This window comes from Leguminivora glycinivorella, chromosome 2 (genome assembly GCF_023078275.1).
Source record: "Leguminivora glycinivorella isolate SPB_JAAS2020 chromosome 2, LegGlyc_1.1, whole genome shotgun sequence".
Classification (NCBI taxonomy): domain Eukaryota; kingdom Metazoa; phylum Arthropoda; class Insecta; order Lepidoptera; family Tortricidae; genus Leguminivora; species Leguminivora glycinivorella.
In genome coordinates, this window is record NC_062972.1 from 21,534,370 (window position 1) to 21,559,256 (window position 24,887).

The 24,887-nt window shown below is 37.5% G+C and overlaps 1 protein-coding gene across 2 annotated transcripts in view; it reads right to left on the reverse strand.

The window, feature by feature from the left end:
• LOC125242313 overlaps positions 1-24,887 on the reverse strand; it is a 120,642-nt gene that overhangs the window by 8,944 nt on the left and 86,811 nt on the right. For both annotated transcript variants that reach the window (XM_048151082.1, XM_048151081.1), the window contains exon 2: positions 12,729-12,937. In XM_048151082.1, the coding sequence (XP_048007039.1) occupies positions 12,729-12,937 (209 nt within the window). The remainder of the gene's footprint in view (positions 1-12,728; positions 12,938-24,887) is intronic.

Here is a 24,887-nt window from a genome sequence, read left to right on the forward strand (position 1 = left end):
GTTAGAGCAGGCATTAAGTTTTGACTTATGTTTACTAAAGTGTTTAGCGTGTGAGCACTGTCTATCCGCAGTCAATGTCACACTTCGTTTTAATTTAACCCATATTCAACGCCTTATTTGCCAAGAGTGGCACTGAAACTTGAGTAGTTTAATGTGCTCTGTCTACCCCTTTATGGGATACAGCGTGATTGTATGTATGTACCTACAATTATTTTATAAGTCAAGATTTTCATTAATGCTTTATCTTAACAGAACTAAACAATTAGTTATAATTCTCATTGATATTCTTAGAAAACTCCAATGCAACATAAATCATGTTTTTTTAAAGTAAAATAGTTGTTACTTATTTATTTAAAGTTTTCTATTTCAATTCAAGTAATGAATATATTATAACGCATCACAATGTTAAGTATTACGAATATGTTAGCGTAAAGGTTTTCAATAGAAAAATTCAAGTGTTTTAAAATACTATTTATGAATATATATAAAAATAATAAATTCTAGCCACATTTCTCTAGCTAAAGCCTGTTCCGTATACACTCCCAGTAATTAAATTCATATGCATTTGCAATCCCTGTGCATTGAAAATCTATAAGTACTTAGTATTAGTATTCACTCGTATTTAAAGCAAAATTCTATGAAGAAAATGTTGGCTACGATACTCGCTATGATCTCAAAATCGCGTATTTTAAACTGTGTATAGGTGCGCGTTCGGACCAGACATTTTGAAACGACAAAGAGCTCAACAATCGCATAAAATAGAACGCTTCAAGGCACGTAAAGGCGATTCTATCAGGACGTTGTTATTTTCCGAAGCGCCGCAAAATGGGCCTTATGCTGTCAAGACAAGGTTCGCTAGTTAAATCGTTTTTCGAGCTGACAACACGTGTGGATGTAAAGAGCTCTTATAGACTTGTAGGACAGAGCACTACAGAAACGTAGCTCAGACGTCGTACGACGCCCAATTTATTTTTACTGATCCAATAAAGCAAAGGTGAGAAGTGGGCATATTCGATACGAGCGAGGCTTGGAGCTACAAAGTGATTTCACAGTGATATTGGATGCATGTCCCGTCCGTCAGTTGTTCCGTGTCGTACTGCGATATGCTGAGCTGATTTATCCCGAATACAGGTAGAATCATATCAAGTTGGCAGTGATTTTCACAGCCTTGTCGGGTACAAGTGTCATTTTAAACGTCAAACTTCGATGCATTTATAACGTTTTTTAACCCTTGTACAGACAGGCCTACCAAAATTATTGCAAACTTATCTTCGTCCTGACTCTGGTCTGGGTATGTAATTGTATTTTATATTAATTTTACTTCCTAGCTTGTACACAGAATATAAACCAAAGTTAACAGTTTCAGTTTACTACTAAAATTTTAGAGGTAAATAATGTAGACCGTTTTACTAAGAGTTTGCACATTTTGTAAGCTTTATAATATATTTAGCTCTGCTGAATATAGACTCTGTCAGAGACAAAAGTGTATCTAGTCTCTCGTATAATTATTTTTAAAACTAAGACAAGTATTTCAGACCGATTTACGATGTTTGACGATTGGAATTTTTATTCATTAAATTAAGGTGCAGTTAGCAGAAACAGAAATGGATGAAACAACGCACCCGAAGTATTTGACATGCTGAATAACTTTTATAAATATGGATAAATCCACAGAGTAGTAATAGAACAGAGGGAGTCTCACTGAAGACCGGCTGACGTTTTTTTTTTAATTTTATTTTATGGCTTGGTGGCGACCTTTCAAGCCAGCAATGGCAGACGGTTTGCGATGTGCAAACACGATTTAAAATCAAAATAATTATAATTCAGGTCAAAAGAAAATCAATTCTTCACTTAATTTATCAAAAATTAATTATTTTACTTGAAACTTAGAAATATCTTGTTTTTAACAAATAGTAATGACTGTGCGCCGTGTGCAAACACTATTTAAAAAAATACTGGTCACACTCTTCTTGTTTTGCAGTTTGTTGGTTTATGATTATGAACATTAATTAATATTGTGATTTTACGCATAATAACGTGATAAAGTATTAAATTACGCACGAAAATTGGCTCCGTATTTTTTTTTCTTTCGATTGTTGTCATTTTTACACAATTTGACAACGCATGTAGGCATATTTTCTTATTTTTAGGGTTCCGTAGTCAACTAGGAACCCTTATAGTTTCGCCATGTCTGTCTGTCCGTCCGTCCGTCCGTCTGTTCGTCCGTCCGTCCGTCCGCGGATAATCTCAGTAACCGTTAGCACTAGAAAGCTGTAATTTGGTACCAACATGTATATCAATCACGCCAACAAAGTGCAAAAATAAAATATGGAAAAAAATGTTTTATTAGGGTACCCCCCCCCCCCCCTACATGTAAAGTGGGGATTGACTTTTTTTTTCATTCCAACCCCAGCGTGTGATATATTGTTGGATAGGTATTTAAAAATGAATAGGGGTTTACTAAAAGATTGTTTTTTGATAATATTAATATTTTCGGAAATAATCGCTCCTAAAGGAAAAAAAAGTGCGTCCCCCCGTCCCTCTAACTTTTGAATCATATGTTTAAAAATTATGAAAAAAATCACAAAAGTAGAACTTTATAAAGACTTTCTAGGAAAATTGTTTTGAACTTGATAGGTTCAGTAGTTTTTGAGAAAAATACGGAAAACTACGGAACCCTACACTGAGCGTGGCCCGACACGCTCTTGGCCGGTTTTTTTCTGGAGATGTTTTCGCCACGGGCGCCTCGATCCGACTGACGGGAGATTAGTGGGTGAGGTCATAGACAAAGCTATCAATGTGGATGATGGAATCACAGGGTTTTCTTCGGAGTTATCCGTCCTTAGAATTGTAGGTTCATGGATAAATCTGTACATTCGCGGTCAGAAATATCAAAGTTTAGTTAGTATCTCTATGTGTAGATACATGTCTTTTTGTTTAGGGGTTACAGAATAGTACTTGGTAGTACTTCAGAAGCGTTGTTTGATCCGCTACTTTTGATGATGACTGTACACAATAAGGAAAACAAATATTTAAGAAAATTCTTAACTTATAAAACAAAGCATCAAACGTAAAACTCAGCAAGGCTGTTTCGTATGAAGTTATTTTTTAATTTAACACGCTTTTATTAGGTCGTCGTGTATGTAACTATGTAATGGAATCTGCGGAGGCTAATTTAACCATCTTCCAAGGATCGTAGCGTAATGAAAATTAGCAGCTGTATGTAGTTCTGATGACAATACAATAATATGATACTGTTGAACTGATCTGATGATGGAGCCGGAAGATATGAACTGGAACAACACGATGGAACATCGTATCATAGCTGTTTTTGGGTTTCTTAGAAAAGTCTTGTAATGAACTTTGACTACGATTAGGTTTCAAGGTCTGATGATGGAGCCGGAAGATATGAACTGGAACTACATGATGGAACATCGTATCATAGCTGTTTTTGGATTTCTTAGAAAAGTCTTGTAATAAACTTTGACTACGATTAGGTTTCAAGGTCTGATGATGGAGCCGGAAGTTATGAACTGGAACTACATGATGGAACATCGTATCATAGCAGTTTTTGGGTTTCTTAGAAAAGTCTTGTAATGAACTTTGACTACGATTAGGTTTCAAGGTCTGATGATGAAGCTGGAAGATATGACCTGGAACTACATGATGGAACATCGTATCATATGATAGCTGTTTTTGGGTTTCTTAGAAAAGTCTTGTAATAAACTTTGACTACGATTAGGTTTCAAGGTCTGATGATGAAGCTGGAAGATATGACCTGGAACTACATACATGATGGAACATCGTATCATAGCTGTTTTTGGGTTTCTTAGAAAAGTATTGTAATGAACTTTGACTACGATTAGGTTTCAAGGTCTGATGATATAGCCGGAAGATATGAACTGGGACTACATGATGGAACTTCGTATCATAGTTGTTTTCTGGTTTCTTAGAAAAGTCTTATAATGAACTTTGACCACGACTAGGTTTCAAGGTCTGATAATGAAGCCCGAAGATTGGCACTGGCATTCCATGATGGCATATCGTATCATAGTTGTGTTTTTCTACTCCAGCACTTAAATCTGTCAATTAGATTATTGTCAGCGGTATTCAAATTAAGTTCATTTGAGTAACGATAAGAAAGTCTATTTGTCTACAGGTTCATATGATAACTGCTGAGCAGTATTCATATGAATATAGGAGTTCTGTTAATTTTTTTTTAAAAGCACAACTTCCATTTATCAGGTATGTTTTCATTTGCAGTAATAAGTAACTTTTAATAAATAATAAAATATTTAGGTTCATAATTTAAATCAAGATGAAAAAATAAACTGAAAATACTGAAATGCGTTTTACATATTAGATATTGCAAAACAAAGGTAAAAATCATAAGTTTATCCAATAATGTTCCATTCCACATTTAAATATTCTTGAACGCAACCACATTTTTCGTAATTGAAAACCGGCTTATTTTCTATTTCTCTTGTCTATGGTATGTTTGACATTTGTAAACTTTTGACGGAAGTATTTGAACTTTTTCGGTGTTGTGTAGTTTGTTTTAATTCGACGTTATTGTGCAAAAACTTAAGTAATTATGAGTGATTCTGGTGAACAATATACTTCCGAAGAAATCAAGGCTATGGCGCTCAAAGAGACTGACAATTTGTTACCTGAAAAGTCGATAAAGCGTACCAAAAATGTTATGAATTATGATTGTTTTGCAATGGAAATTGCAAAAATATGTTTCAACTTTCTCTGTTGTTGGCATATTTTGAAGAATTGTGCAACAAGTTTTCGCCATCAACATTGTGGACAGAATATAATAGTTAAGATCCACACAAATATTCCCATTCATTATATGAAGTAGGTAAGCAACCCATTTTATTATTCTCGAACAGGTATGTATTTGGCTGTCGTAGAAAAAGTATAGTATACAATCGTAACATTATGAAGACTATAAAAGTCTCGTACCTTACTTAGGCCACTCGGCAAGCCTCGTGACCTAACCGCGGTACTCAACTTTTATAGCCTTCATAACCTTACCGTTATATAATATACTATTGCGCTTGTGAGAAAGGCCACGTAATGAACTTTGAACGTTACGTTTTCAACATTATAACAAACCTATTGTTGAAAATAGTATCAACGTAGTATTCAAAATAAGTTGGGTTCGGGTTTTCTTGTGACCTTTACGAGCAAAAAAAAGATCAACGTAATATGTAAAATAAATTAGGTTAGGGTTTTCTTGTGACCCTTAAGTGCAAAAGTAAGGGGGGCTCGGGGGGCGAAGCCCCCCGCATAAAAGAAAGATCAACGTAATATTTAAAATAAGTTGGGTTAGGGTTTTCTTGTGACCCTTAAGAGGAAAGAAAGGGGGGCTCGGGGGGCTAAGCCCCCAAAAAAAAAAAAAAAAAAAAAATATCAACGTAGTATTCAAAATAAGTTTGTTTAGAGTTTTCTTGTGACCCTCAAGAGTATATAAACAAAAGGGGGGCTCGGGGGCGAAGCCCCCGCATAAAAAAAAGATCAACGTAGTATTTAAAATAAGTTGGGTTAGGGTTTTCTTGTGACCCTTAAGAGCAAAAGTAAGGGGGGCTCGGGGGCGGGGCGAAGCCCCCCGCATAAAAGAAAGATCAACGTAATATTTAAAATAAGTTGGGTTAGGGTTTTCTTGTGACCCTTAAGAGGAAAGAAAGGGGGGCTCGGGGGGCTAAGCCCCCCAAAAAAAAAAAAATATCAACGTAGTATTCAAAATAAGTTGGTTTAGGGTTTTCTTGTGACCCTCAAGAGTATATAAACAAAAGGGGGGCTCGGGGGGCGAAGCCCCCCGCATAAAAGAAAGATCAACGTAGTATTTAAAATAAGTTGGGTTAGGGTTTTCTTGTGACCCTTAAGAGCAAAAGTAAGGGGGGCTCGGGGGGCGAAGCCCCCGCATAAAAGAAAGATCAACGTAATATTTAAAATAAGTTGGGTTAGGGTTTTCTTGTGACCTTTAAGAGCAAAGAAAGGGGGGCTCGGGCGGCGAAGCCCCCCGCATAAAAGAAAGATCAATGTAATATTTAAAATAAGTTGGGTTAGGGCTTGTGACCCTTAAGAGCAAAAGTAAGGGGGGCTCGGGGGCGAAGCCCCCGTTTTTAAAAAAGATCAACGTAATATTTAAAATAGATTAGGTTAGGGTTTTCTTGTGACCCTTAAGTGCAAAAGTAAGGGGGCTCGTGGGGCGAAGTCCCTCGCATAAAAGAAAGATCAACGTAATATTTAAAATAAGTTGGGTTAGGGTTTTCTTGTGACCCTTAAGAGCAAAGAAAGGTGGGCTCGAAAATCAACGTAGTATTCAAAATAAGTTGGTTTAGGGTTTTCTTGTGACCCTCAAGAGTATATAAACAAAAGGGGGCTCGGGGGCGAAGCCCCCGCATAAAAGAAAGATCAACGTAGTATTTAAAATAAGTTGGGTTAGGGTTTTCTTGTGACGCTTAAGAGCAAAAGTAAGGGGGGCTCGGGGGGTAAAGCCCCCCGCATAAAAGAAGATCAACGTAATATTTAAAATAAATTAGGTTAGGGTTTTCTTGTGACCCTTAAGTGCAAAAGTAAGGGGGGCTCGGGGGCGAAGCCCCCTCATAAAAGAAAGATCAACGTAGTATTTAAAATAAGTTGGGTTAGGGTTTTCTTGTGACCCTTAAGAGCAAAAGTAAGGGGGGCTCGGGGGGCGGGGCGAAGCCCCCCGCATAAAAGAAAGATCAACGTAATATTTAAAATAAGTTGGGTTAGGGTTTTCTTGTGACCCTTAAGAGGAAAGAAAGGGGGGCTCGGGGGGCTAAGCCCCCCGCAAAAAAAAAAAAAATATCAACGTAGTATTCAAAATAAGTTTGTTTAGAGTTTTCTTGTGACCCTCAAGAGTATATAAACAAAAGGGGGCTCGGGGGCGAAGCCCCCGCATAAAAGAAAGATCAACGTAGTATTTAAAATAAGTTGGGTTAGGGTTTTCTTGTGACCCTTAAGAGCAAAAGTAAGGGGGCTCGGGGGCGGGGCGAAGCCCCCGCATAAAAGAAAGATCAACGTAATATTTAAAATAAGTTGGGTTAGGGTTTTCTTGTGACCTTTAAGAGCAAAGAAAGGGGGGCTCGGGCGGCGAAGCCCCCCGCATAAAAGAAAGATCAACGTAATATTTAAAATAAGTTGGGTTAGGGCTTGTGACCCTTAAGAGCAAAAGTAAGGGGGGCTCGGGGGGCGAAGCCCCCCGTTTTTAAAAAAGATCAACGTAATATTTAAAATAGATTAGGTTAGGGTTTTCTTGTGACCCTTAAGTGCAAAAGTAAGGGGGGCTCGTGGGGCGAAGTCCCTCGCATAAAAGAAAGATCAACGTAATATTTAAAATAAGTTGGGTTAGGGTTTTCTTGTGACCCTTAAGAGCAAAGAAAGGTGGGCTCGAAAATCAACGTAGTATTCAAAATAAGTTGGTTTAGGGTTTTCTTGTGACCCTCAAGAGTATATAAACAAAAGGGGGGCTCGGGGGGCGAAGCCCCCGCATAAAAGAAAGATCAACGTAGTATTTAAAATAAGTTGGGTTAGGGTTTTCTTGTGACGCTTAAGAGCAAAAGTAAGGGGGGCTCGGGGGGTAAAGCCCCCCGCATAAAAGAAGATCAACGTAATATTTAAAATAAATTAGGTTAGGGTTTTCTTGTGACCCTTAAGTGCAAAAGTAAGGGGGGCTCGGGGGGCGAAGCCCCCCGCATAAAAGAAAGATCAACGTAGTATTTAAAATAAGTTGGGTTAGGGTTTTCTTGTGACCCTTAAGAGCAAAAGTAAGGGGGGCTCGGGGGGCGGGGCGAAGCCCCCCGCATAAAAGAAAGATCAACGTAATATTTAAAATAAGTTGGGTTAGGGTTTTCTTGTGACCCTTAAGAGGAAAGAAAGGGGGCTCGGGGGCTAAGCCCCCGCAAAAAAAAAAAAAATATCAACGTAGTATTCAAAATAAGTTTGTTTAGAGTTTTCTTGTGACCCTCAAGAGTATATAAACAAAAGGGGGCTCGGGGGCGAAGCCCCCGCATAAAAGAAAGATCAACGTAGTATTTAAAATAAGTTGGGTTAGGGTTTTCTTGTGACCCTTAAGAGCAAAAGTAAGGGGGCTCGGGGGCGGGGCGAAGCCCCCGCATAAAAGAAAGATCAACGTAATATTTAAAATAAGTTGGGTTAGGGTTTTCTTGTGACCTTTAAGAGCAAAGAAAGGGGGGCTCGGGCGGCGAAGCCCCCCGCATAAAAGAAAGATCAATGTAATATTTAAAATAAGTTGGGTTAGGGCTTGTGACCCTTAAGAGCAAAAGTAAGGGGGGCTCGGGGGGCGAAGCCCCCGTTTTTAAAAAAGATCAACGTAATATTTAAAATAGATTAGGTTAGGGTTTTCTTGTGACCCTTAAGTGCAAAAGTAAGGGGGCTCGTGGGGCGAAGTCCCTCGCATAAAAGAAAGATCAACGTAATATTTAAAATAAGTTGGGTTAGGGTTTTCTTGTGACCCTTAAGAGCAAAGAAAGGTGGGCTCGAAAATCAACGTAGTATTCAAAATAAGTTGGTTTAGGGTTTTCTTGTGACCCTCAAGAGTATATAAACAAAAGGGGGGCTCGGGGGCGAAGCCCCCCGCATAAAAGAAAGATCAACGTAGTATTTAAAATAAGTTGGGTTAGGGTTTTCTTGTGACGCTTAAGAGCAAAAGTAAGGGGGCTCGGGGGGTAAAGCCCCCCGCATAAAAGAAGATCAACGTAATATTTAAAATAAATTAGGTTAGGGTTTTCTTGTGACCCTTAAGTGCAAAAGTAAGGGGGGCTCGGGGGGCTAAGCCCCCCGCATAAAAGAAAGATCAACGTAATATTTAAAATAAGTTGGGTTAGGGTTTTCTTGTGACCCTTAAGAGCAAAGAAAGGGGGGCTCGGGGGGCGAAGCCCCCCGCATAAAAGAAAGATCAATGTAACATTTAAAATAAGTTGGGTTAGGGCTTTCTTGTGACCCTTAAGAGCAAAAGTAAGGGGGGCAAAAGTAAGGGCTTTATCAACGAAAAATGTCACGCCACGCCACTGCTAAGCACGTCGCGAAGGTCTACAGATCCCAGAGCCACTATCAGTCTTTTAGTTGCTTAGCAAACTGTCGCGTCCACGTTCCATAACCAGGTTCAACCCCACGCAAATATACTAGAGAGCGACTGAGAAAATTCAACCTTTTGTCTCTTTCCTACTCTGTAAGATGAAATCCTTAAGTTCTGTATTGCATTAATCTTCAAATTAGCGCAGCACTATGAAAAAAAGTTAAATTATAATCTATTGAAAATATTTCAACTTGTGCTGTCTTAAAGTAGTCACACTACTATGTATATAAATTAAAACCGAAATAAATTACATATATGAAAGAAAAAGTGACCAAGTCCTCTGGTGCCTGAGGCTGGTGCTCACTTTTTCTTTCATATATGTAATTTATTTCGGTTTTAATTAATGACTTTATTGCGATAAAATTGGTACCTATACATCAGGTGGTATTAATTCTTATTAAGCAATAGCAAATATAGCAATACGTGTTAAGCCACAAATGGCTTGCGAAATTCGCCTACTTGAAATAATATTTTTGTTTAAATTTTAAATATATTTCATTATTAACGACTAAAAAGTATAAAATAAATTTATAGTTTAAAAAACTCTAGAAAAACACGCTTTTATAAATGCACGTAAAAGCCAAAAATAAATTATGGATCGTTCAAGTTGTCTCTATTGCTGGGATGAAGAGTATATGTGAGTACTATGTGCTTTTAATTATAATATTTGATTGTAAAAGCGTGGGGCGCTGTAACAGGAAAAACTTTTTGTATAACTTGCTGAGAAATCAAGTTAAGCTATATTACGAGAAGCAGTTTACACAGATTGGCGCGCTAACTGGACTTGCAGCACGACTGCAGCGCCCCACGCTTTTACAATCAATTATTATAATTAAAAGCACATAGTTTACTCTTCATCCCAGCAATAGAGACAACTTGAACGATCCATAATTTATTTTTGGCTTTTACGTGCATTTATAAAAGCGTGTTTTTTCTAGAGTTTTTTAAACTATAAATTTATTGTTAGGTAACTTTGATCCAAAGAGATTCTCTGGGTACGGTTTGTCTTATTTTGGGCTTTCTGATTTACATTAAGAAATATACTTTACGGCTGAAAAGGCATTGTAACTAATTAATATTGAAATGTAATGAACATTAAATAAATATGGGGCTCCATAATTGTCTAGTTACTGGTTAGTTTACATATGTAGTGATGCATGCGACAGCAAAATAAACCCGTATGTGTTATATAATACCTAAGCATTAATTAGTCTTAACTTAATACCTACATCTATGAAATGATGACACTACTGGTATGTACCTAAGTACATATGTACAACTAGTTGCAGAAAATTCTCAAAATTATTGTAAATTTTCATCAGAAAAAAATTATGCAAATTTCCATTGAGAACATTCTTTTGAATCTCGAACGCATGAATTCGCCGTTCGAAAGACTGTGGAAAACGACGTAATGCTATTTTTGAAAAAGGACGGCTAGAAATGTTAAATCCAGTGGTAAAGACCACTCGTTTTTGATCCTATTAGTAGAATTTAAATCGCTAGTGGAGATACCATTGAACGAATTTCACGAAATCGAATGGCTGAGATTCAAAAATCGGCCCCCAGATCTGGAGAGTGATTTTTGAATCTCGCATAGGGTGAGGTTGCCAACAATGAGCCACCAAAAATTTAAATCTTAATAAGTCAGTCATAATAGGTCCAAATTCAATTTTTTTTATTTAGTGCATTTGTTATTTATCTAGCTCTAAATTTTCATCATTATTTTTTAATAAAACTGAATAGAAGTCGAGATATTTTAGTTTTTTTAAAAGATGAACAATGGCTCATTGTGTACAATCTCTGGTACAGACTGAACCGGTACTATGTATTCAATGAACCGGCCTAGTACACAATGAACCTACCATTATATAATTGCATAGTTTTTGATAAATAATTGCAAAATATACAAACTGATTTAGGTAAATATGGGGCAATTTAATAAATACAACATTTACAATGTCAAAAATGCTTATTTATTTAAACTAAGAGTAGTTTACTAATGTAATCGTCACAATATTCTTCGTTATATGAAAAATAAAGTCTTGCACTTCAAAAAACTTAAATAATATATGTATTATCATATATTTTTGTACTATATAGTAACGTTATATTAGATATATTTATATTAACTCTTAAACATGGCAAAAGTTGTACAAAATAGACCTTCCAAAGGCTAACTAGAGAATTACCTAGAGAACCTCCTGGTTCATTGAGTACTCTAGCCTTGTGGTTCAATGTGTGCTAGATATACATTTTCACTTTTTAAATTCGGTAAAAAATAAACGGCACAAGAAAACCGCATCAGTGAATGTCAAAAAGATAGAGAAATAGTCACTCCGCACAACTGATTAATTAGATAAATCAAACATAACTACATTCTGAGAAAATAAAAAAACTAAATACTTATTTTTTTCTGTTTTCTTGTCCAAAATCACAAAATACTTCACTAAACGTGCAATTTCAACGCGGACCGGCCGCCGACTGGGGAGCGAGCGGGGGAACCTTAGCGGCGCGTGCCTATGTTCGCAGTGCAGTTTGGCAACGTCGCATTTTCGAATAAAACCGTTGGTTCCTTGTGTACCACTGGTTCTCTGTTGCCCACCTTACCCTACGGGATTTTGTCACTAAAATACCGGTTGAAAACGGTGACTTGCTTATTATTTTCAGTGACAATTTTCTAAATTCGAACGCGTGCGACTCAAAAGTCGGCCCACAGATTGTATTTACACAATTTTCTCAACAGTTGTCTACTGTTTCATTTGATGTTTGAGTTACACAACTTACACACTGGCATTTATTATCAACTCTCAGTTGCCATAGATATTGACCTTAAGCTTGACAAAAATGTGCGATGAACAAAAGTTAGTCATTTGCATTTTGCAATATTGAAAACATCTCTACGATATACATATTGCTAGCAGAATAAAATAATATAGTCACTCGAGTAGAGATATTTGATTTTTATAGGTACCGTACACGAAACCGAAATGAAATGTACGACTACGTAATTGAGAAGTATAATGATAAAATAATTGATATAGTACCTAGGCCTCGCGGCGTCCGTTCGTACACCAATAATAATAAATAATGGTTGAACATCTTAAGAGACTCTCGCTAGGTGGCTGGATCAAGGGCCAGATGCAGAAGGCGGTGATCTTGGACACGGCGCGGATAGTCCGACGGTTCCTCTCTCTGCAGCCCTAACCACCGGCAGCTTGGGCCCTGCCCCGGTGCTGGCGGCACCCTAGGTTAGGTTTTTTTATAATATGTTTATATGTTTTTATATTGTTTTGTAAATGTTTTTATATTTTATTTTTATATACATATTGTAAAAAACCTAGTAGCCTAGAGAATGAAAATAAATACTGAGAATAATGGTTGTATGTATACTCTCGCTAGGTGATTGACTCAGGGATCAGATGCAGGAACAGGTAATTTTGGACAGCGCGCGTATGTGTAGTAAGATGGTTCCTTTCTCTGCGGCCGTGACCATCGACAGCTTGGACCCTGCCCCACTGTTAATGCTGCTAAATTTTATTTACCCTAATCTATAAAAAAAAATAAACAGGAAATAATGGTCAGATATGTAACTCACATCAACAAAAATCCCGGGCAATCCAAACACCCTAGTGCTGGGGTTTTCCAAGGGAGTATATCTGTAGAACTCGTGGTTCCCTCGGTACCACTTGGCTGTGTACAGTGGCGCCCCCTGCATATCGCGGAAGCAGGTCAACACTGCAGTTCCATTGCGTTTCACGATAGATGGCGTTATTATCAGCTTGACGTTGCCGATGCTGGTTACATCTGTAAATAAAAATATAGGTACATACTACATAGTCAAATATCATAGGTACATAATTAAACTTTCCTTCACCTAAGGAAAGTGAAGCCAGTCTAAGCCTAGCCTGTGGAACAAACTATCTGCACAATCACAAAATGGAATATATTTGAATCAGACAAACCGGGAATATAACCCAGGCGTATCGACTTAGCAGGCAGCTAGGTCACTACCAAGTAGTCCATTGTGGATTGAGCTTTACAACTCACAACCCTAAAATGCTCTCTACAGATCGTGGGTATTATAGTAGAAAAATACGTGAAGCCATAGAAATTAAAAGTATAAAAATTTCAATCGAGACGAAGATTTTAATATCTCATCCACATGGAACCCGGTCATTAGTAAATGCAAGAAGAAACAAATATCGCAGGTTGAAAAACCGAATATCGTGAGTGTTGTGTGTCGACAAGGTGACACAAACTGTTCAAGTGGGTAGTCAGGACCAAGTGCGGGTAGTTCGAAAAACTCGTACATCTTGAAGATATTGATGTCAACTTCAGAGTTCAGCCAGTTTGCTCCGAGACCACGGGGACAATGCCGTCCTTGAAAAGTCGGAGGTTTGTGTTTAAAACATAGTAATATGCGATTAAGTCCTGTTTGCAATTTTAAATATAGTCCATGACCTGTCTGGCCTACAAGGAGGGACGCATGTACTTATTCAGTCAATAATAACATGTATAAGATTATCATACCGAATTCCACTAGTGTATCTAGTAATACTCAGAAGGCGATCACCTACATACTCTTCGTGGTTCATTTCAGTTTTTATTACCTACCTAGTTAACATTCTCGAGGTGAAGTCACGTTGGTACCCGAGAGAATTTTCGAACCTATTTCCATTTTTCAGCCTTATCTTTTGTCTTTGCTTATATTGAAGTATTCCATTGGTTCCAAAAAGTATTAAACTTTATAATAGGACTTAATAGTTATTTGTTATACAAGTAAAATACATTTGCACCCGAGTGTAACACAAAACTTTTCCCCTCACTATAGCGAGGAAACTACAACGCAAAAAATGCGTTTATCACTGCTTCCTACTGGTTCCACAGGTGGTAAATCATCTTTATTACTAGATTCACCTACTTTTATCAATTTTAAAGCGGTTTATTAGACTTTATTCAAGGTCAAATTACTTTACCCACTAGTGGATAAAATGCGTTTTAAAGGACAAAACAAGTGTTTCCGAGCTAGTGAGGGGAAAAATTATAAATTTATGAGAAAGTTCTAGGGGATTACGAACCAATTTTTGTTTGTCATTTGGAGAGTAATTTTTCATCGGATATCGACAACATAAGTTTACGAAAACGAGAATTTCATTTATAATTTACATTCAATACCAACATTTTGTAAGCAAGGGAAGAGTTGTAACTCCATACATCAGTAAATGCAAGTTATTTGTAGTGACATCTAGCATCATTCACGCGTCAACTAGCTTAAATTATCTTGCTATAGATGTCGCTACTTGTCAATAGATGTCGCGACGAACAAAAAGTCTTATGCTCAAAAATTTTTAGCTAATATTACGATAGTATTAATCAGTACTCTGTTTTCAATTCCTTTTGCTTGTAATATAAGCTGTAAACTGTTTTAATATTACATTTTTGGCAGACGAGACACTGTTGACACCTAGTGTCGAGTAGTGGTACTGATAATTTACGCTAGTTGACGCAATTTTTACGAAAGCGACTGCCATTTGACCTTCCAACCCGAAGGGTAAACTAGACCTTATTGGAATTAGTCCGGTTTCCTCACGATGTTTTCCTTCACCGAAAAGCGACTGGCGAATATCAAGTGACATTTCGCACATAAATTCCGAAAAACTCATTGGTGCGAGCCGGGGTTCGAACCCGCGACCTCCGGAACGAAAGCTACCTTACCGCTAAGCTACCAGCGCTTCTCGTAATAATGAAGATGATGTCAGTAAAACATAATTAACTAGTACCTAAATCATCATCATCCTCCTTGCGTTATCCCAGCATTTGCCACGGCTCATGGGAGCCTGGGGTCCGCTTTGACAACTAATCCCAAGATATGGCGTAGGCACTAGTTTTTACGAAAGCCACTGCCATCTGACCTTCCAATCCGAAAGGTAAACTAGACCGGAGACCTAGATTGGAATTAGTCCGGTTTCCTCACGATATTTTCCTACACCGAAAAGCGACTGTCTAATATTAATAATATAATTAGTACCTACATAATATGTTTATTTTATTTGTAGGTATTTCTTAGACGCTAGTAAATAATATACCTACAAGTTTTACCTTTTAAAAATCGCTATTATAGTATTTTTAGTATTAAAAAATATGTAATAATAATAAAGTACTTAGAGACTTTTTTTAGCTTAGTGTATTTTGTAGGATTACGTACTTACGTAGGTATCAAAAGTATTCGGCTCACTGACGTTTACGCACCTGCTGTTTATCCTTAAATCCTTTGGATTACTTTTAGACTTTATTTTCTTTGTACAAGAATCTGCCGTAAAAGTAATTGGGGGTTTACTCATCCCCAGAGTGCGATGAGCCCTGTGAGGTACGGATCCACTTACAATTTGTCTCAAAATTTAAGCTCAAGTAAATCTCTGTTCGTTTTTATTGAAGTGTTACAAATACATAAAGATTTTACACTTAATAAGTTTTTTGCAAAAATTTTGATTTTTGGCACAAGCTTTTATCGCCGACTGTACAGTCAACCAATTTGATTCCTAGGCCACTATAGAACTTTGTCGCAATAAGTACTAGATAGTTGATAGAATGATAGGAATAACGTCAAAATAACGTGTCAAACGATTATCAGCTTTCCGATCATAACATGAAATAAAAGAAAAGAGTTTGTTAATGTTTTTGCTCCATGACATGAACAGAAAAAGAAGTAATGACAGACAGTGACAATTGACGTCAACATTGTTAACATTCTGTCATCAATTTATTCATACATTATGATTTTATTTCACCAAATATTTTGCTGATCAATTTAATGTCTGTGTTGAAACGATTAGAAAACGTTTGCATTCTTTGGGGTTCCATCACAGGCACTATGCGAAGAATTGACACAAAGACGTCAGATTAGCTTTCGCTCGGGAGTATCTGGACTTCGATTGGACGAATGTTATATTTTCGCATGAGAAAACCTTCCAATCTAGTGACACAGGTCGTCTGCACTTGTGGCGATACGACAACACTCGTTACACCGAAGATCACATTGTTCCTAACCACGGGTCAGGCTGCGTCAGTGTAAATCTATGGGGCTGAACGAGTCTGGCAGGTGAATTTGCTGATATGCCACCTCGATCAAATGCAACAGATTATCTGGATATTTTGGAACAAATCATGCTGCCAACTGTCTTAAACTTCTATCCGCAAGATAAGGTGCCTCGAGTTTGCAACAAATGTGGCAAAATGAAAATCAAATGAGAGGTCTCGGGCTGCTCTAACAGAACATTGTCAACAAGTTTGGGAGTCACTGCGGGCCTTAGACATTTGCACGGATTTAGTGGGCTCGATGCACAAGCGACTTCTTAACGTAATGCAAAGTGAGGGTGTATTTACGCGTTATTGTGCTTCGATTCATTTGTGATAAATATCTATTAAAACGTTTGCATAGTTTGTTGAAATTCTGTTTTTGTTAGTGTATACCTAATCCTGTCTGTTTTTGAGTAATTAAAGTATTTATTTCTCTAAAATCTTTTTAAGCTTCTACAAAAACATCATAGATACTACGGAATATTGAAGTTAATTTATCCAGAAAATTATACTTGAATAAATATTATTGCGAATTGAGAACTTTTTTTACCTACTTAAAATGGTCACCAGTCTCCCGTGGCCTGTTTCAATGAAGTTTTCACATAAAAGTAAATTTCCATTTCGATATTTAATAAAATAATTTATTGATACACAAGCAAGCTTTGCTTCTCTTCTGCGCACTGCCAAGGAGTTGAATTCCTTATCGGCGGCTATATTTCCGAGGTCATATAACCTGGCAACCGTCAAATCAAGGGTGAACACTTGAACAGGAACAGGCATCTTCTGGGCGAGCTCACTCCATCGTAGGCCGTCTTTGCCTTAGGTTAGTATGTGGCCAAGAGTAGGTAAGCTTATTCATAATTTAAAAAAAGCAAACTCCTTTCCTCAACCTTTCCTATTCATTATCGGTGACACATGTTCGCAAGTCGAGATGTCAATATGACATGCATTGCGCATGTCATAAACATGTCATGAAAGATTTGTCATGTAAAATGTCACAAATTGATTCATTGCGACATGGTTCTAGAGTGGCCTAGGAATCAAATTGGTTGACTGTACCTTTTTTTCAACAGTCAATTTTCAACAGTCAGTCTACTGCTCTCCAAGACAGGGTTCCTATGACCACCTTTCTCCATCCTCCATCATCAGATCATCTCCATGATACCATAATATTATATTGAATATACAATGAATATATATGTAATGTAATAGTTCGGAACCTACGAAAATAAGTCTTGTGTTTATTTTCTTACAAGTTTTATTTTAGTAAATAATTAAAAATAAATCACTAATTTAGTCCTTCTTCTGCCTGAAACACAGGAACTATCCTAGCTCAGGCATTTGTATAAAACATCTCTTATATGTATAACAATTCTTAGCCTTTAAGAACAATCACTGTACAATTATGTTTTTATTAATAAATTATTTGTATTTGTATTTGTATTGTCACGTGATTTACATAATTATGTGTGCAAAATTTCAGCTCAATCGGAAACCGGGATGTGGGTCAAATTTAGCTTCTACGTTTTGACGCACACTAACAAACTAAGGCCCACTTGCACCAACGACTTAACTCAGGATTAGTGGGCTATCATCTGTCAAATTTCATATAAAATGGTGGGTTAACACTCCATTTTCGTTGGTGCAAGTGGCTCTAACAAGGCAAGTTGAATAAAATCTTGTAAAAAAGAAGTTTAGTCTATGTGTTTACACACTTGCACCACCCGCTTAACTCGAGGTTAGTGGGCTGTCAACTGTCAAATTTTATATAAAATGGTGGGTTAGTCTCGGCTTAACCCTCCATTTTCGGTGGTGCAAATGACCCTAAGGGGGCGGCAAAGTCGTCCAACTCTAACTGACAGCGTACCTAAGTATTTAAACGATGGTATGTGCCTTTGTTGCTAATGCTGATGGCTCGTATGACGGCGATACTTATCCTGTAAACTCAACCTGCCAAATACTGTGCTTGGTAAGCAATTCCATCGTCAGGTTATGGTTTCTGACATTTACTTGATAAAGAAGTAAATATTAACTATACTATATGATTATTTTGGTACCTATTGTTACTTCTCATTCCCAATCAGTCTAAAGTATATACCTCTACATAAGTATTAGGTACCTACGAGTACTCTTTCTCGAAAGAGTACTCTCGATATTACTGCAGCCGCCTTAAGGTAGGCGCTTGTTGCTGTCACCTTCCGTGATTGATCGTTCTGATTGCAGTAGAGTTTCGAGCATCACTCATTTTGTTAAATTTATATAATATTTTTGAGGAGCCTCTGAAATTTCATAAAATTATCGTTACTTAAGAAATGGAGAGCCGGAAAGTGTATGCATGTGAATGCAATTAATATCGAATTTTAAACACACTCGTATGACTTTGAGCATACTTTTTAGAATAACAACCTTTTCAAAGCATTAAGAAAAAAATATTCAAATGGGTTTTTGTACCCACGAATTTTGTAATAGGTACGCCGAAAATACTTGTACTTCTTTCTACAAAGCTTTATCGTAAGCCGAAAGCTTATGATTTTCGATAAACATGTTTGTTCACCTGAAAAGATCGGATTTAAAAACTCTGCTCCCGGGACATTCTAACTAATAATAAAATATTCATTTCAATCCACGTTTCATACTCCAAGACAGAGCGGTCTGATGTGCCCACTACATAACAAGCGCGCCGAGGGACACTAGAAATGATTACGACCAACATGAACATTCAAATTGAATCGAGATAGCCGGATCGGATCCGAGTAGCCGATTTATATTCAGACGATATGTGGTTATTTTCTTAAAGGAAGTTTACCCTTGGGAATTTACGGTTCCAAGATTCCAGTAGGTATAAAATAAAAGAGAGAACTGTGACATTTTTCTATAACAATATTTTTTTCCAAAATTGGCTATGCATGTATACTGAACACGTTGGAACACAAAGCCAACATATTTTATTTTTTATCTCGTGTAACAAGTAGGTATAATAATACAGAGAAAAAATACATATCAGATACGGAAATCCGGTTAGCACCCTTCCTCCTTGTGTTTGTTGTTTAGTTTGTCTTGCAGTATTTACTTGTTACCTACCTACCTGTTACGAGACTCGGTGAAAATATTTGATATCTAGACACATGTTCCGTTTCAAGGATGGACTCGGGCAAAATTACGTGTACTTACAAAATCAACACAATAAAATGTTTTTGATTAGTATTCTCAGTTTGGCGTTGTTTTCAATCATTAAAAAGTTCCATTAATAGTAAGTTTACAAAGTACTACTTTCGTGAGTTGCCGTGTGCAAACTACGTAGCTCACATGTTATTTTTATTTTTTTGCTCGCAATATTTTTTGTTCACAAGAAGCATATTATACTTACTATACTTAGTTAAAAATAACTAACCTAGATGCAAAATGCATACCCACTGTATTAAGGAATGTTATTTATAAAGCGAGTAAGTATACATTTACAGCTCGCTTTTAAATCTGCGCATACCTATTGAATACCACAATGTTTTTAAATTAAACCAGAATTTAAACATATGTTAAGATTCGTCATTTACATATTAGCTCTACAAACGAGATATTGCCCAGATCTAATATGTCATAATTTTAGTTTCCTTCAAATATATATTTTATTCCTGGAAGCTTTCTCAGGTGCCGCAGCTACATTCTCGTCCTTGGAGTTTTAGCGCATGCCTATGTCAGAAATTGCACCAGACGCAACGCCCCAAATCTGATTGCATCAATTCGTCTGTCACTGTTAAAGCCCTTGCTAAATTGTACTATATTGTAAGTTTCAAAAACCTCTGCTGCGAGACAATGATGTGTCTGTTTACTGTGGTTGATGCAACTGGCCTGAAATAGGTATATTAACCGATAACTACTTTCATAGAAATTGACACGCAATTTTCATAGTGCAGTCCCGTCTTGGCCCGGCACGCTCCAGCGTGAGTTGCATTTAGTGTAGTCAGTTTCAAGTACGTCGTTTGTATATGTGGAAGGAGGAACATAAAATTGACACATAGTCCCGTCCTATCCCATCCAACCGTAAGTCATCCTTAAATCTTCATCACGTCACGACAGACAAGTATGTATCCAGCTTCATCTGTCTTATAACTGCCCGAGACAGCACTTTGAAATACCCAATTTCCTGTTCCATAATGAGACAGGTATTAATATTACTTCGGTCCATAATTTATTGACATTTTTAGTGGTTAAATAAAATTAACGTCTAAAGCTGACGTTTGGCCTATTTCCACAATTTTTAAATAGTTTATAAGTTCTGATAAGTTCCGTGCGAGTTTTAATCCGGATGTCCAGGGTCCAAACCCAGGTCGTATTCCAATGAGTTTTTAGGAACGAAATGTCATTTGATATTCGCCAGCCGCTTTTTGATGACGGAAAACATAATAAGAAAAACTGAACTAATCCTAACAAAGCCTAGTTTATCCTCTAGGTTGGAAGGTCAAAACGCAGTTCGTAGAAATAACTACTCCAATTCTCGGGATTAACTAATCTACATCTTGTCAAATGCCAAGGAAGACGCCTGGCAAAAAAAAATCAAAGCAAAGAAGATGATGATGAAATTTGATATGATCACCACCAGGGGGCCGATTTTTGAATCTGGGCCGTTCGATCTCGTAAAATTCATTCAATAATATCTCCACTACTAGCGATTTAAATTCTACTAACAGAACCGAAAAATAGTGGTCATTAGCACTAGTTTTAAAATATTAGGTCTGATTTAGACGGCGTGCGAACTCGCATGCGATTTTAGTTACATTGCGGGCTTTTGAGGTTACATACAATTTTGCACAGCCATCATTGCCACCAAATACCGCAATGTAATAAAACTCGTATACGAGTTCTCGTGCCGTCTAAGTGGGCCCTTACTATCCGTCCTTTTTCAAAAATAGCATTACGTCATTTTCCACAGATTTTCGAACGACGATCCCCAGTTTCGCAAATAATTTTATTGAAAATTGGGTAGGTACCTGAGATGACATAGGTATTTAAAATAATTGTTAATTTAGTCACCTTTATCAGGTACGTAAAGAAAGTGTATGGCGATGATGATGATGATTGACAATTGGATATTTAAAGATCGTATACCTTAAGTTCCCTTATCATTGTGGAAGAACACTTATTCTTCTTAACCTGTACCTTTATTTTCCAGGAAAGGTATCGCTGGACGTTATTGCGATGTAGATAAAACCAGAGGCATCTTTATAGCCAATAAAATTCGGAAGGTATCAAAAATGCTTGAGGTTGAAAGAAACACTTATTATACCTAACAAAATGTAAGTTAACCACAGTGCATTTCGGCTACTAGTGATATGATAACAATACAACCTGGGGCCTATTGCATAACAATTTACAACTTGTATTACAAGTGGAACTCTCCTTCTTATAAAATGAATTGGAGGGGGACTACCGCTTGTAATATGAGTTGTAACTTGTTATGCAATAGGCCCCTGTACTACCTTTTTTCAGCATAGAGGAATAAGTAAGGGAATAGTTGTAACTCCATACATCAGTAATGGCGGTTTATTTGTAGTGCATGACATCTAGCGACAACCATGCGTCAAATAGCGTAAATTATCAGTACTGCTACTTGTCAATAGATGTCGCGACGAACGAAGTCTAATGCTCACCAATTTTTAGCTAATATTGCAATAGTATTAATCAGTATTCTGTTTTCAATTCCTTCTGCTTGTAATATAAATAAGTTGTAAACTAATATTGTCTTCGGTTACCGCGATAGTTACTCATGAAATAAAACTATGGAAACGGATTAAATCGCGTATAATGAATTTAAAATACATCCCGACGTTTCGAACTCTTTACAACGTTCGTGGTCAACGGGTGACTGAGGAAAAATTAAAATGTGCAAAAGCTACCCACATACAAGAAATATTAACGTCGGGATGTATTTTAAATTCATTATACGCGATTTAATCCGTTTCCATAGTTTTATTTCATAAGTTGTAAACTGTTGTAATATTACATTTTTGTCAGACGAGACACTGTTGACACCTAGTATCGAGTAGTGGTACTGATAATTTACGCTATTTGACGCGTGATTGATGCGTGATTGTCGCTAGATGTCACTACAAATAACCCGCATTTACTGATGAATGGAGTTACAACTATTCATTTACTTATTCCTCTATGATTTCAGTGATATACCTCATGACCACATTAATATCACAATTTTCGTTTTTTCTTTTGCCCCTTAATTGCTAAGAGTGTCACTGGAACTTTTCTGAAGCATTTTGATGTGCTCTGCTGGTCCAATTTGGGAATACAGGCGTGCGTGTGTTCGTCTGTGTGTGTGTGTTTTGTACTTGTATTAGTAATATTATCTTTTTTTTTTGACAAGTTGAAAAAATAATTAAAACTTGCTTGTGGGTGAACAGGTTAGAATACTCAAAAGTCTGTGACAGGTGTAACTCTATAGTTTATAGATTGTAGAAACCCCTAGATGACGAACGAATATTGTGACATCATCATGACAAACCTTTTCCATTACGACAATATGTGATTGATAGTCAGCTCACCAGAAATCTATAAGTAAGTATATCATTTAAAAAAAGTTGGAGATAAAAAGCGGCACCACGGTACTGATTGAAGATCGAGTAGAGTAGCTATATCTGTCTCTTTCGCTATATGGTTATACTTCACAAGAGTGTACAGAATGACGTGAGATTATTTAGATTCTTCTTAAAACCGTGTTTAAATAAATAAAAAATAAATAAATAAATATTATAGGACATTCTTACACATATTGACTGAGGCCCACGGTAAGCTCAAGAAGGCTTGTGTTGTGGGTACTCACAGGGCCGGATTAAGGGTAGAGCGAGTGGAGCGGCCACTCTAGGCGCCACATGGTAGGGGGGCGCCGGAATCGAGAATGTGGAAAAATCCATACAAAAAAAATATACATTGCGTGGGCGCGCACATATCACAAAATGGCGAGAGGAGTCTGGAATTAATACAACTATTGAAAATCTAGATTTGTAATTCAGATTAAGTGGAAAGTTGCACCACATAGTCATTCATAACGGCGCTGTTGCTAGGGCGCCGTAAAAGGAGGATTCTAGCCCTTGACGAACCACATTGTTTTGCGGCCCAGTGACAAAGCTACGTCGTTATCCAAATGCAAAAATATGAGTCTATCCGATAGTCCAAAGCGGAGTGCCTCATAAAGCCAAAGGCGTAAAACGTCTCAGAGAGGCGCAATTTTGTGAGTCACAGGAGATGAGCGAACTTCAAAGGACTAAGATCCCGAAGGGCACTTAGGGGCAAAATACCGAAATGGGCATCCTGACGGTGACGATCGAGTTCGCAGTTAATGTTTTAATTATAACTCTTAAAAACAATAGTGATGGCGAAATATAAGGCCTAAAAGTCGGGAACATAGGCGCCCTGTGAAGTCGAAATACCCCAAAATATGCCAAAGATCGCAGCTCTGCAGTTGATCAAAGTGCGTCAATAGGAAAAAAAATCACGCTCGCTTCGCTCGCGCTTACTATTTATGTCAGTTCTCTTTTAGTTACTTAGAAAAAATTTCGAGCTCGCAGCGCTCGCGTTTTCATTTCAAGTTTGCTTTTCTGATATAGTACTTTTGTTTGTTATTTTATGTACATGATATCCACGTTCAGTCCCACGTAACTATATTAGGGTGCAACTGAGAAAGTTCAACCCTTGTCCCCTTTCGTACTCTGTATGATGAAATCCTTAAATTCTGTATTGCGTTAATCTTTAAATTACGGCATTACTATGAAAAAAATTTCGCGCTCGCTACGCTCGCGATTTTTTTATCTACGTTGTGGAACTTCTTCCCAAGGGCGCCGAAACTCAAACTCGCTCTACCCTGATCGAGTGCACGGGCCGGCGCTGGGTACTCAGACAACGATATATTTAATATATAAATACTTATATACATAGAAAACATCCATGACTCAGGAACAAATATCTGTGCTCATCACACAAATAAATGCCCTTACCGGGATTCGAACCCGGGACCGCGGCGCAGCAGGCAGGGTCACTACCGACTGCGCCAGACCGGTCGTCAATATCGTCGTCGTCGTGTCGGTGTTTATGTCGCAGGGAAATGGCCAAAACAGAGATTTGAACAAATCCATAACAAATCACGCAGGATGACAAAATGGCGAATCCATTTCATCATTTCTCTAGAAAGTTTCAGGCATTTGACCAAATCCCTGACTGGGTCTAGTGAAATCACAAAATCGGTCAACAAACGCGCCACGTTTTGTCATTTTACTAGATTTGTTTAGGAATTGGATAGAATCCCTGAACCACGACAGTGAGTTGACGAAACGCATTTATAAAGTCAACTAGTTTTATCATTTCACTAAACCAATTCAGGGAAAAGACAAAAATCTCAACAATAGTTCAAACTGACCACTCGCTCGCGCGATCGTTTGACCCCCGCCTCTTCCCGCTCCCCCGCTCCCGGCCGGCCGGCTCCGACGCATTCGCACGCAGCTAGTGTAATAGCGGCAAGTAAACAAAATAAACAAATATTACGTCACTAGTTTTCGCGCGGTTTCTATAGAAAAGTTCAAGTTTATATGTGAAATGGCTTCGGACCCTAGTGAAAATCAATCTCCGACCCAGTTTGTGTGTGAAAAACAGTTTAATGAAACTATTAGTGCATTTT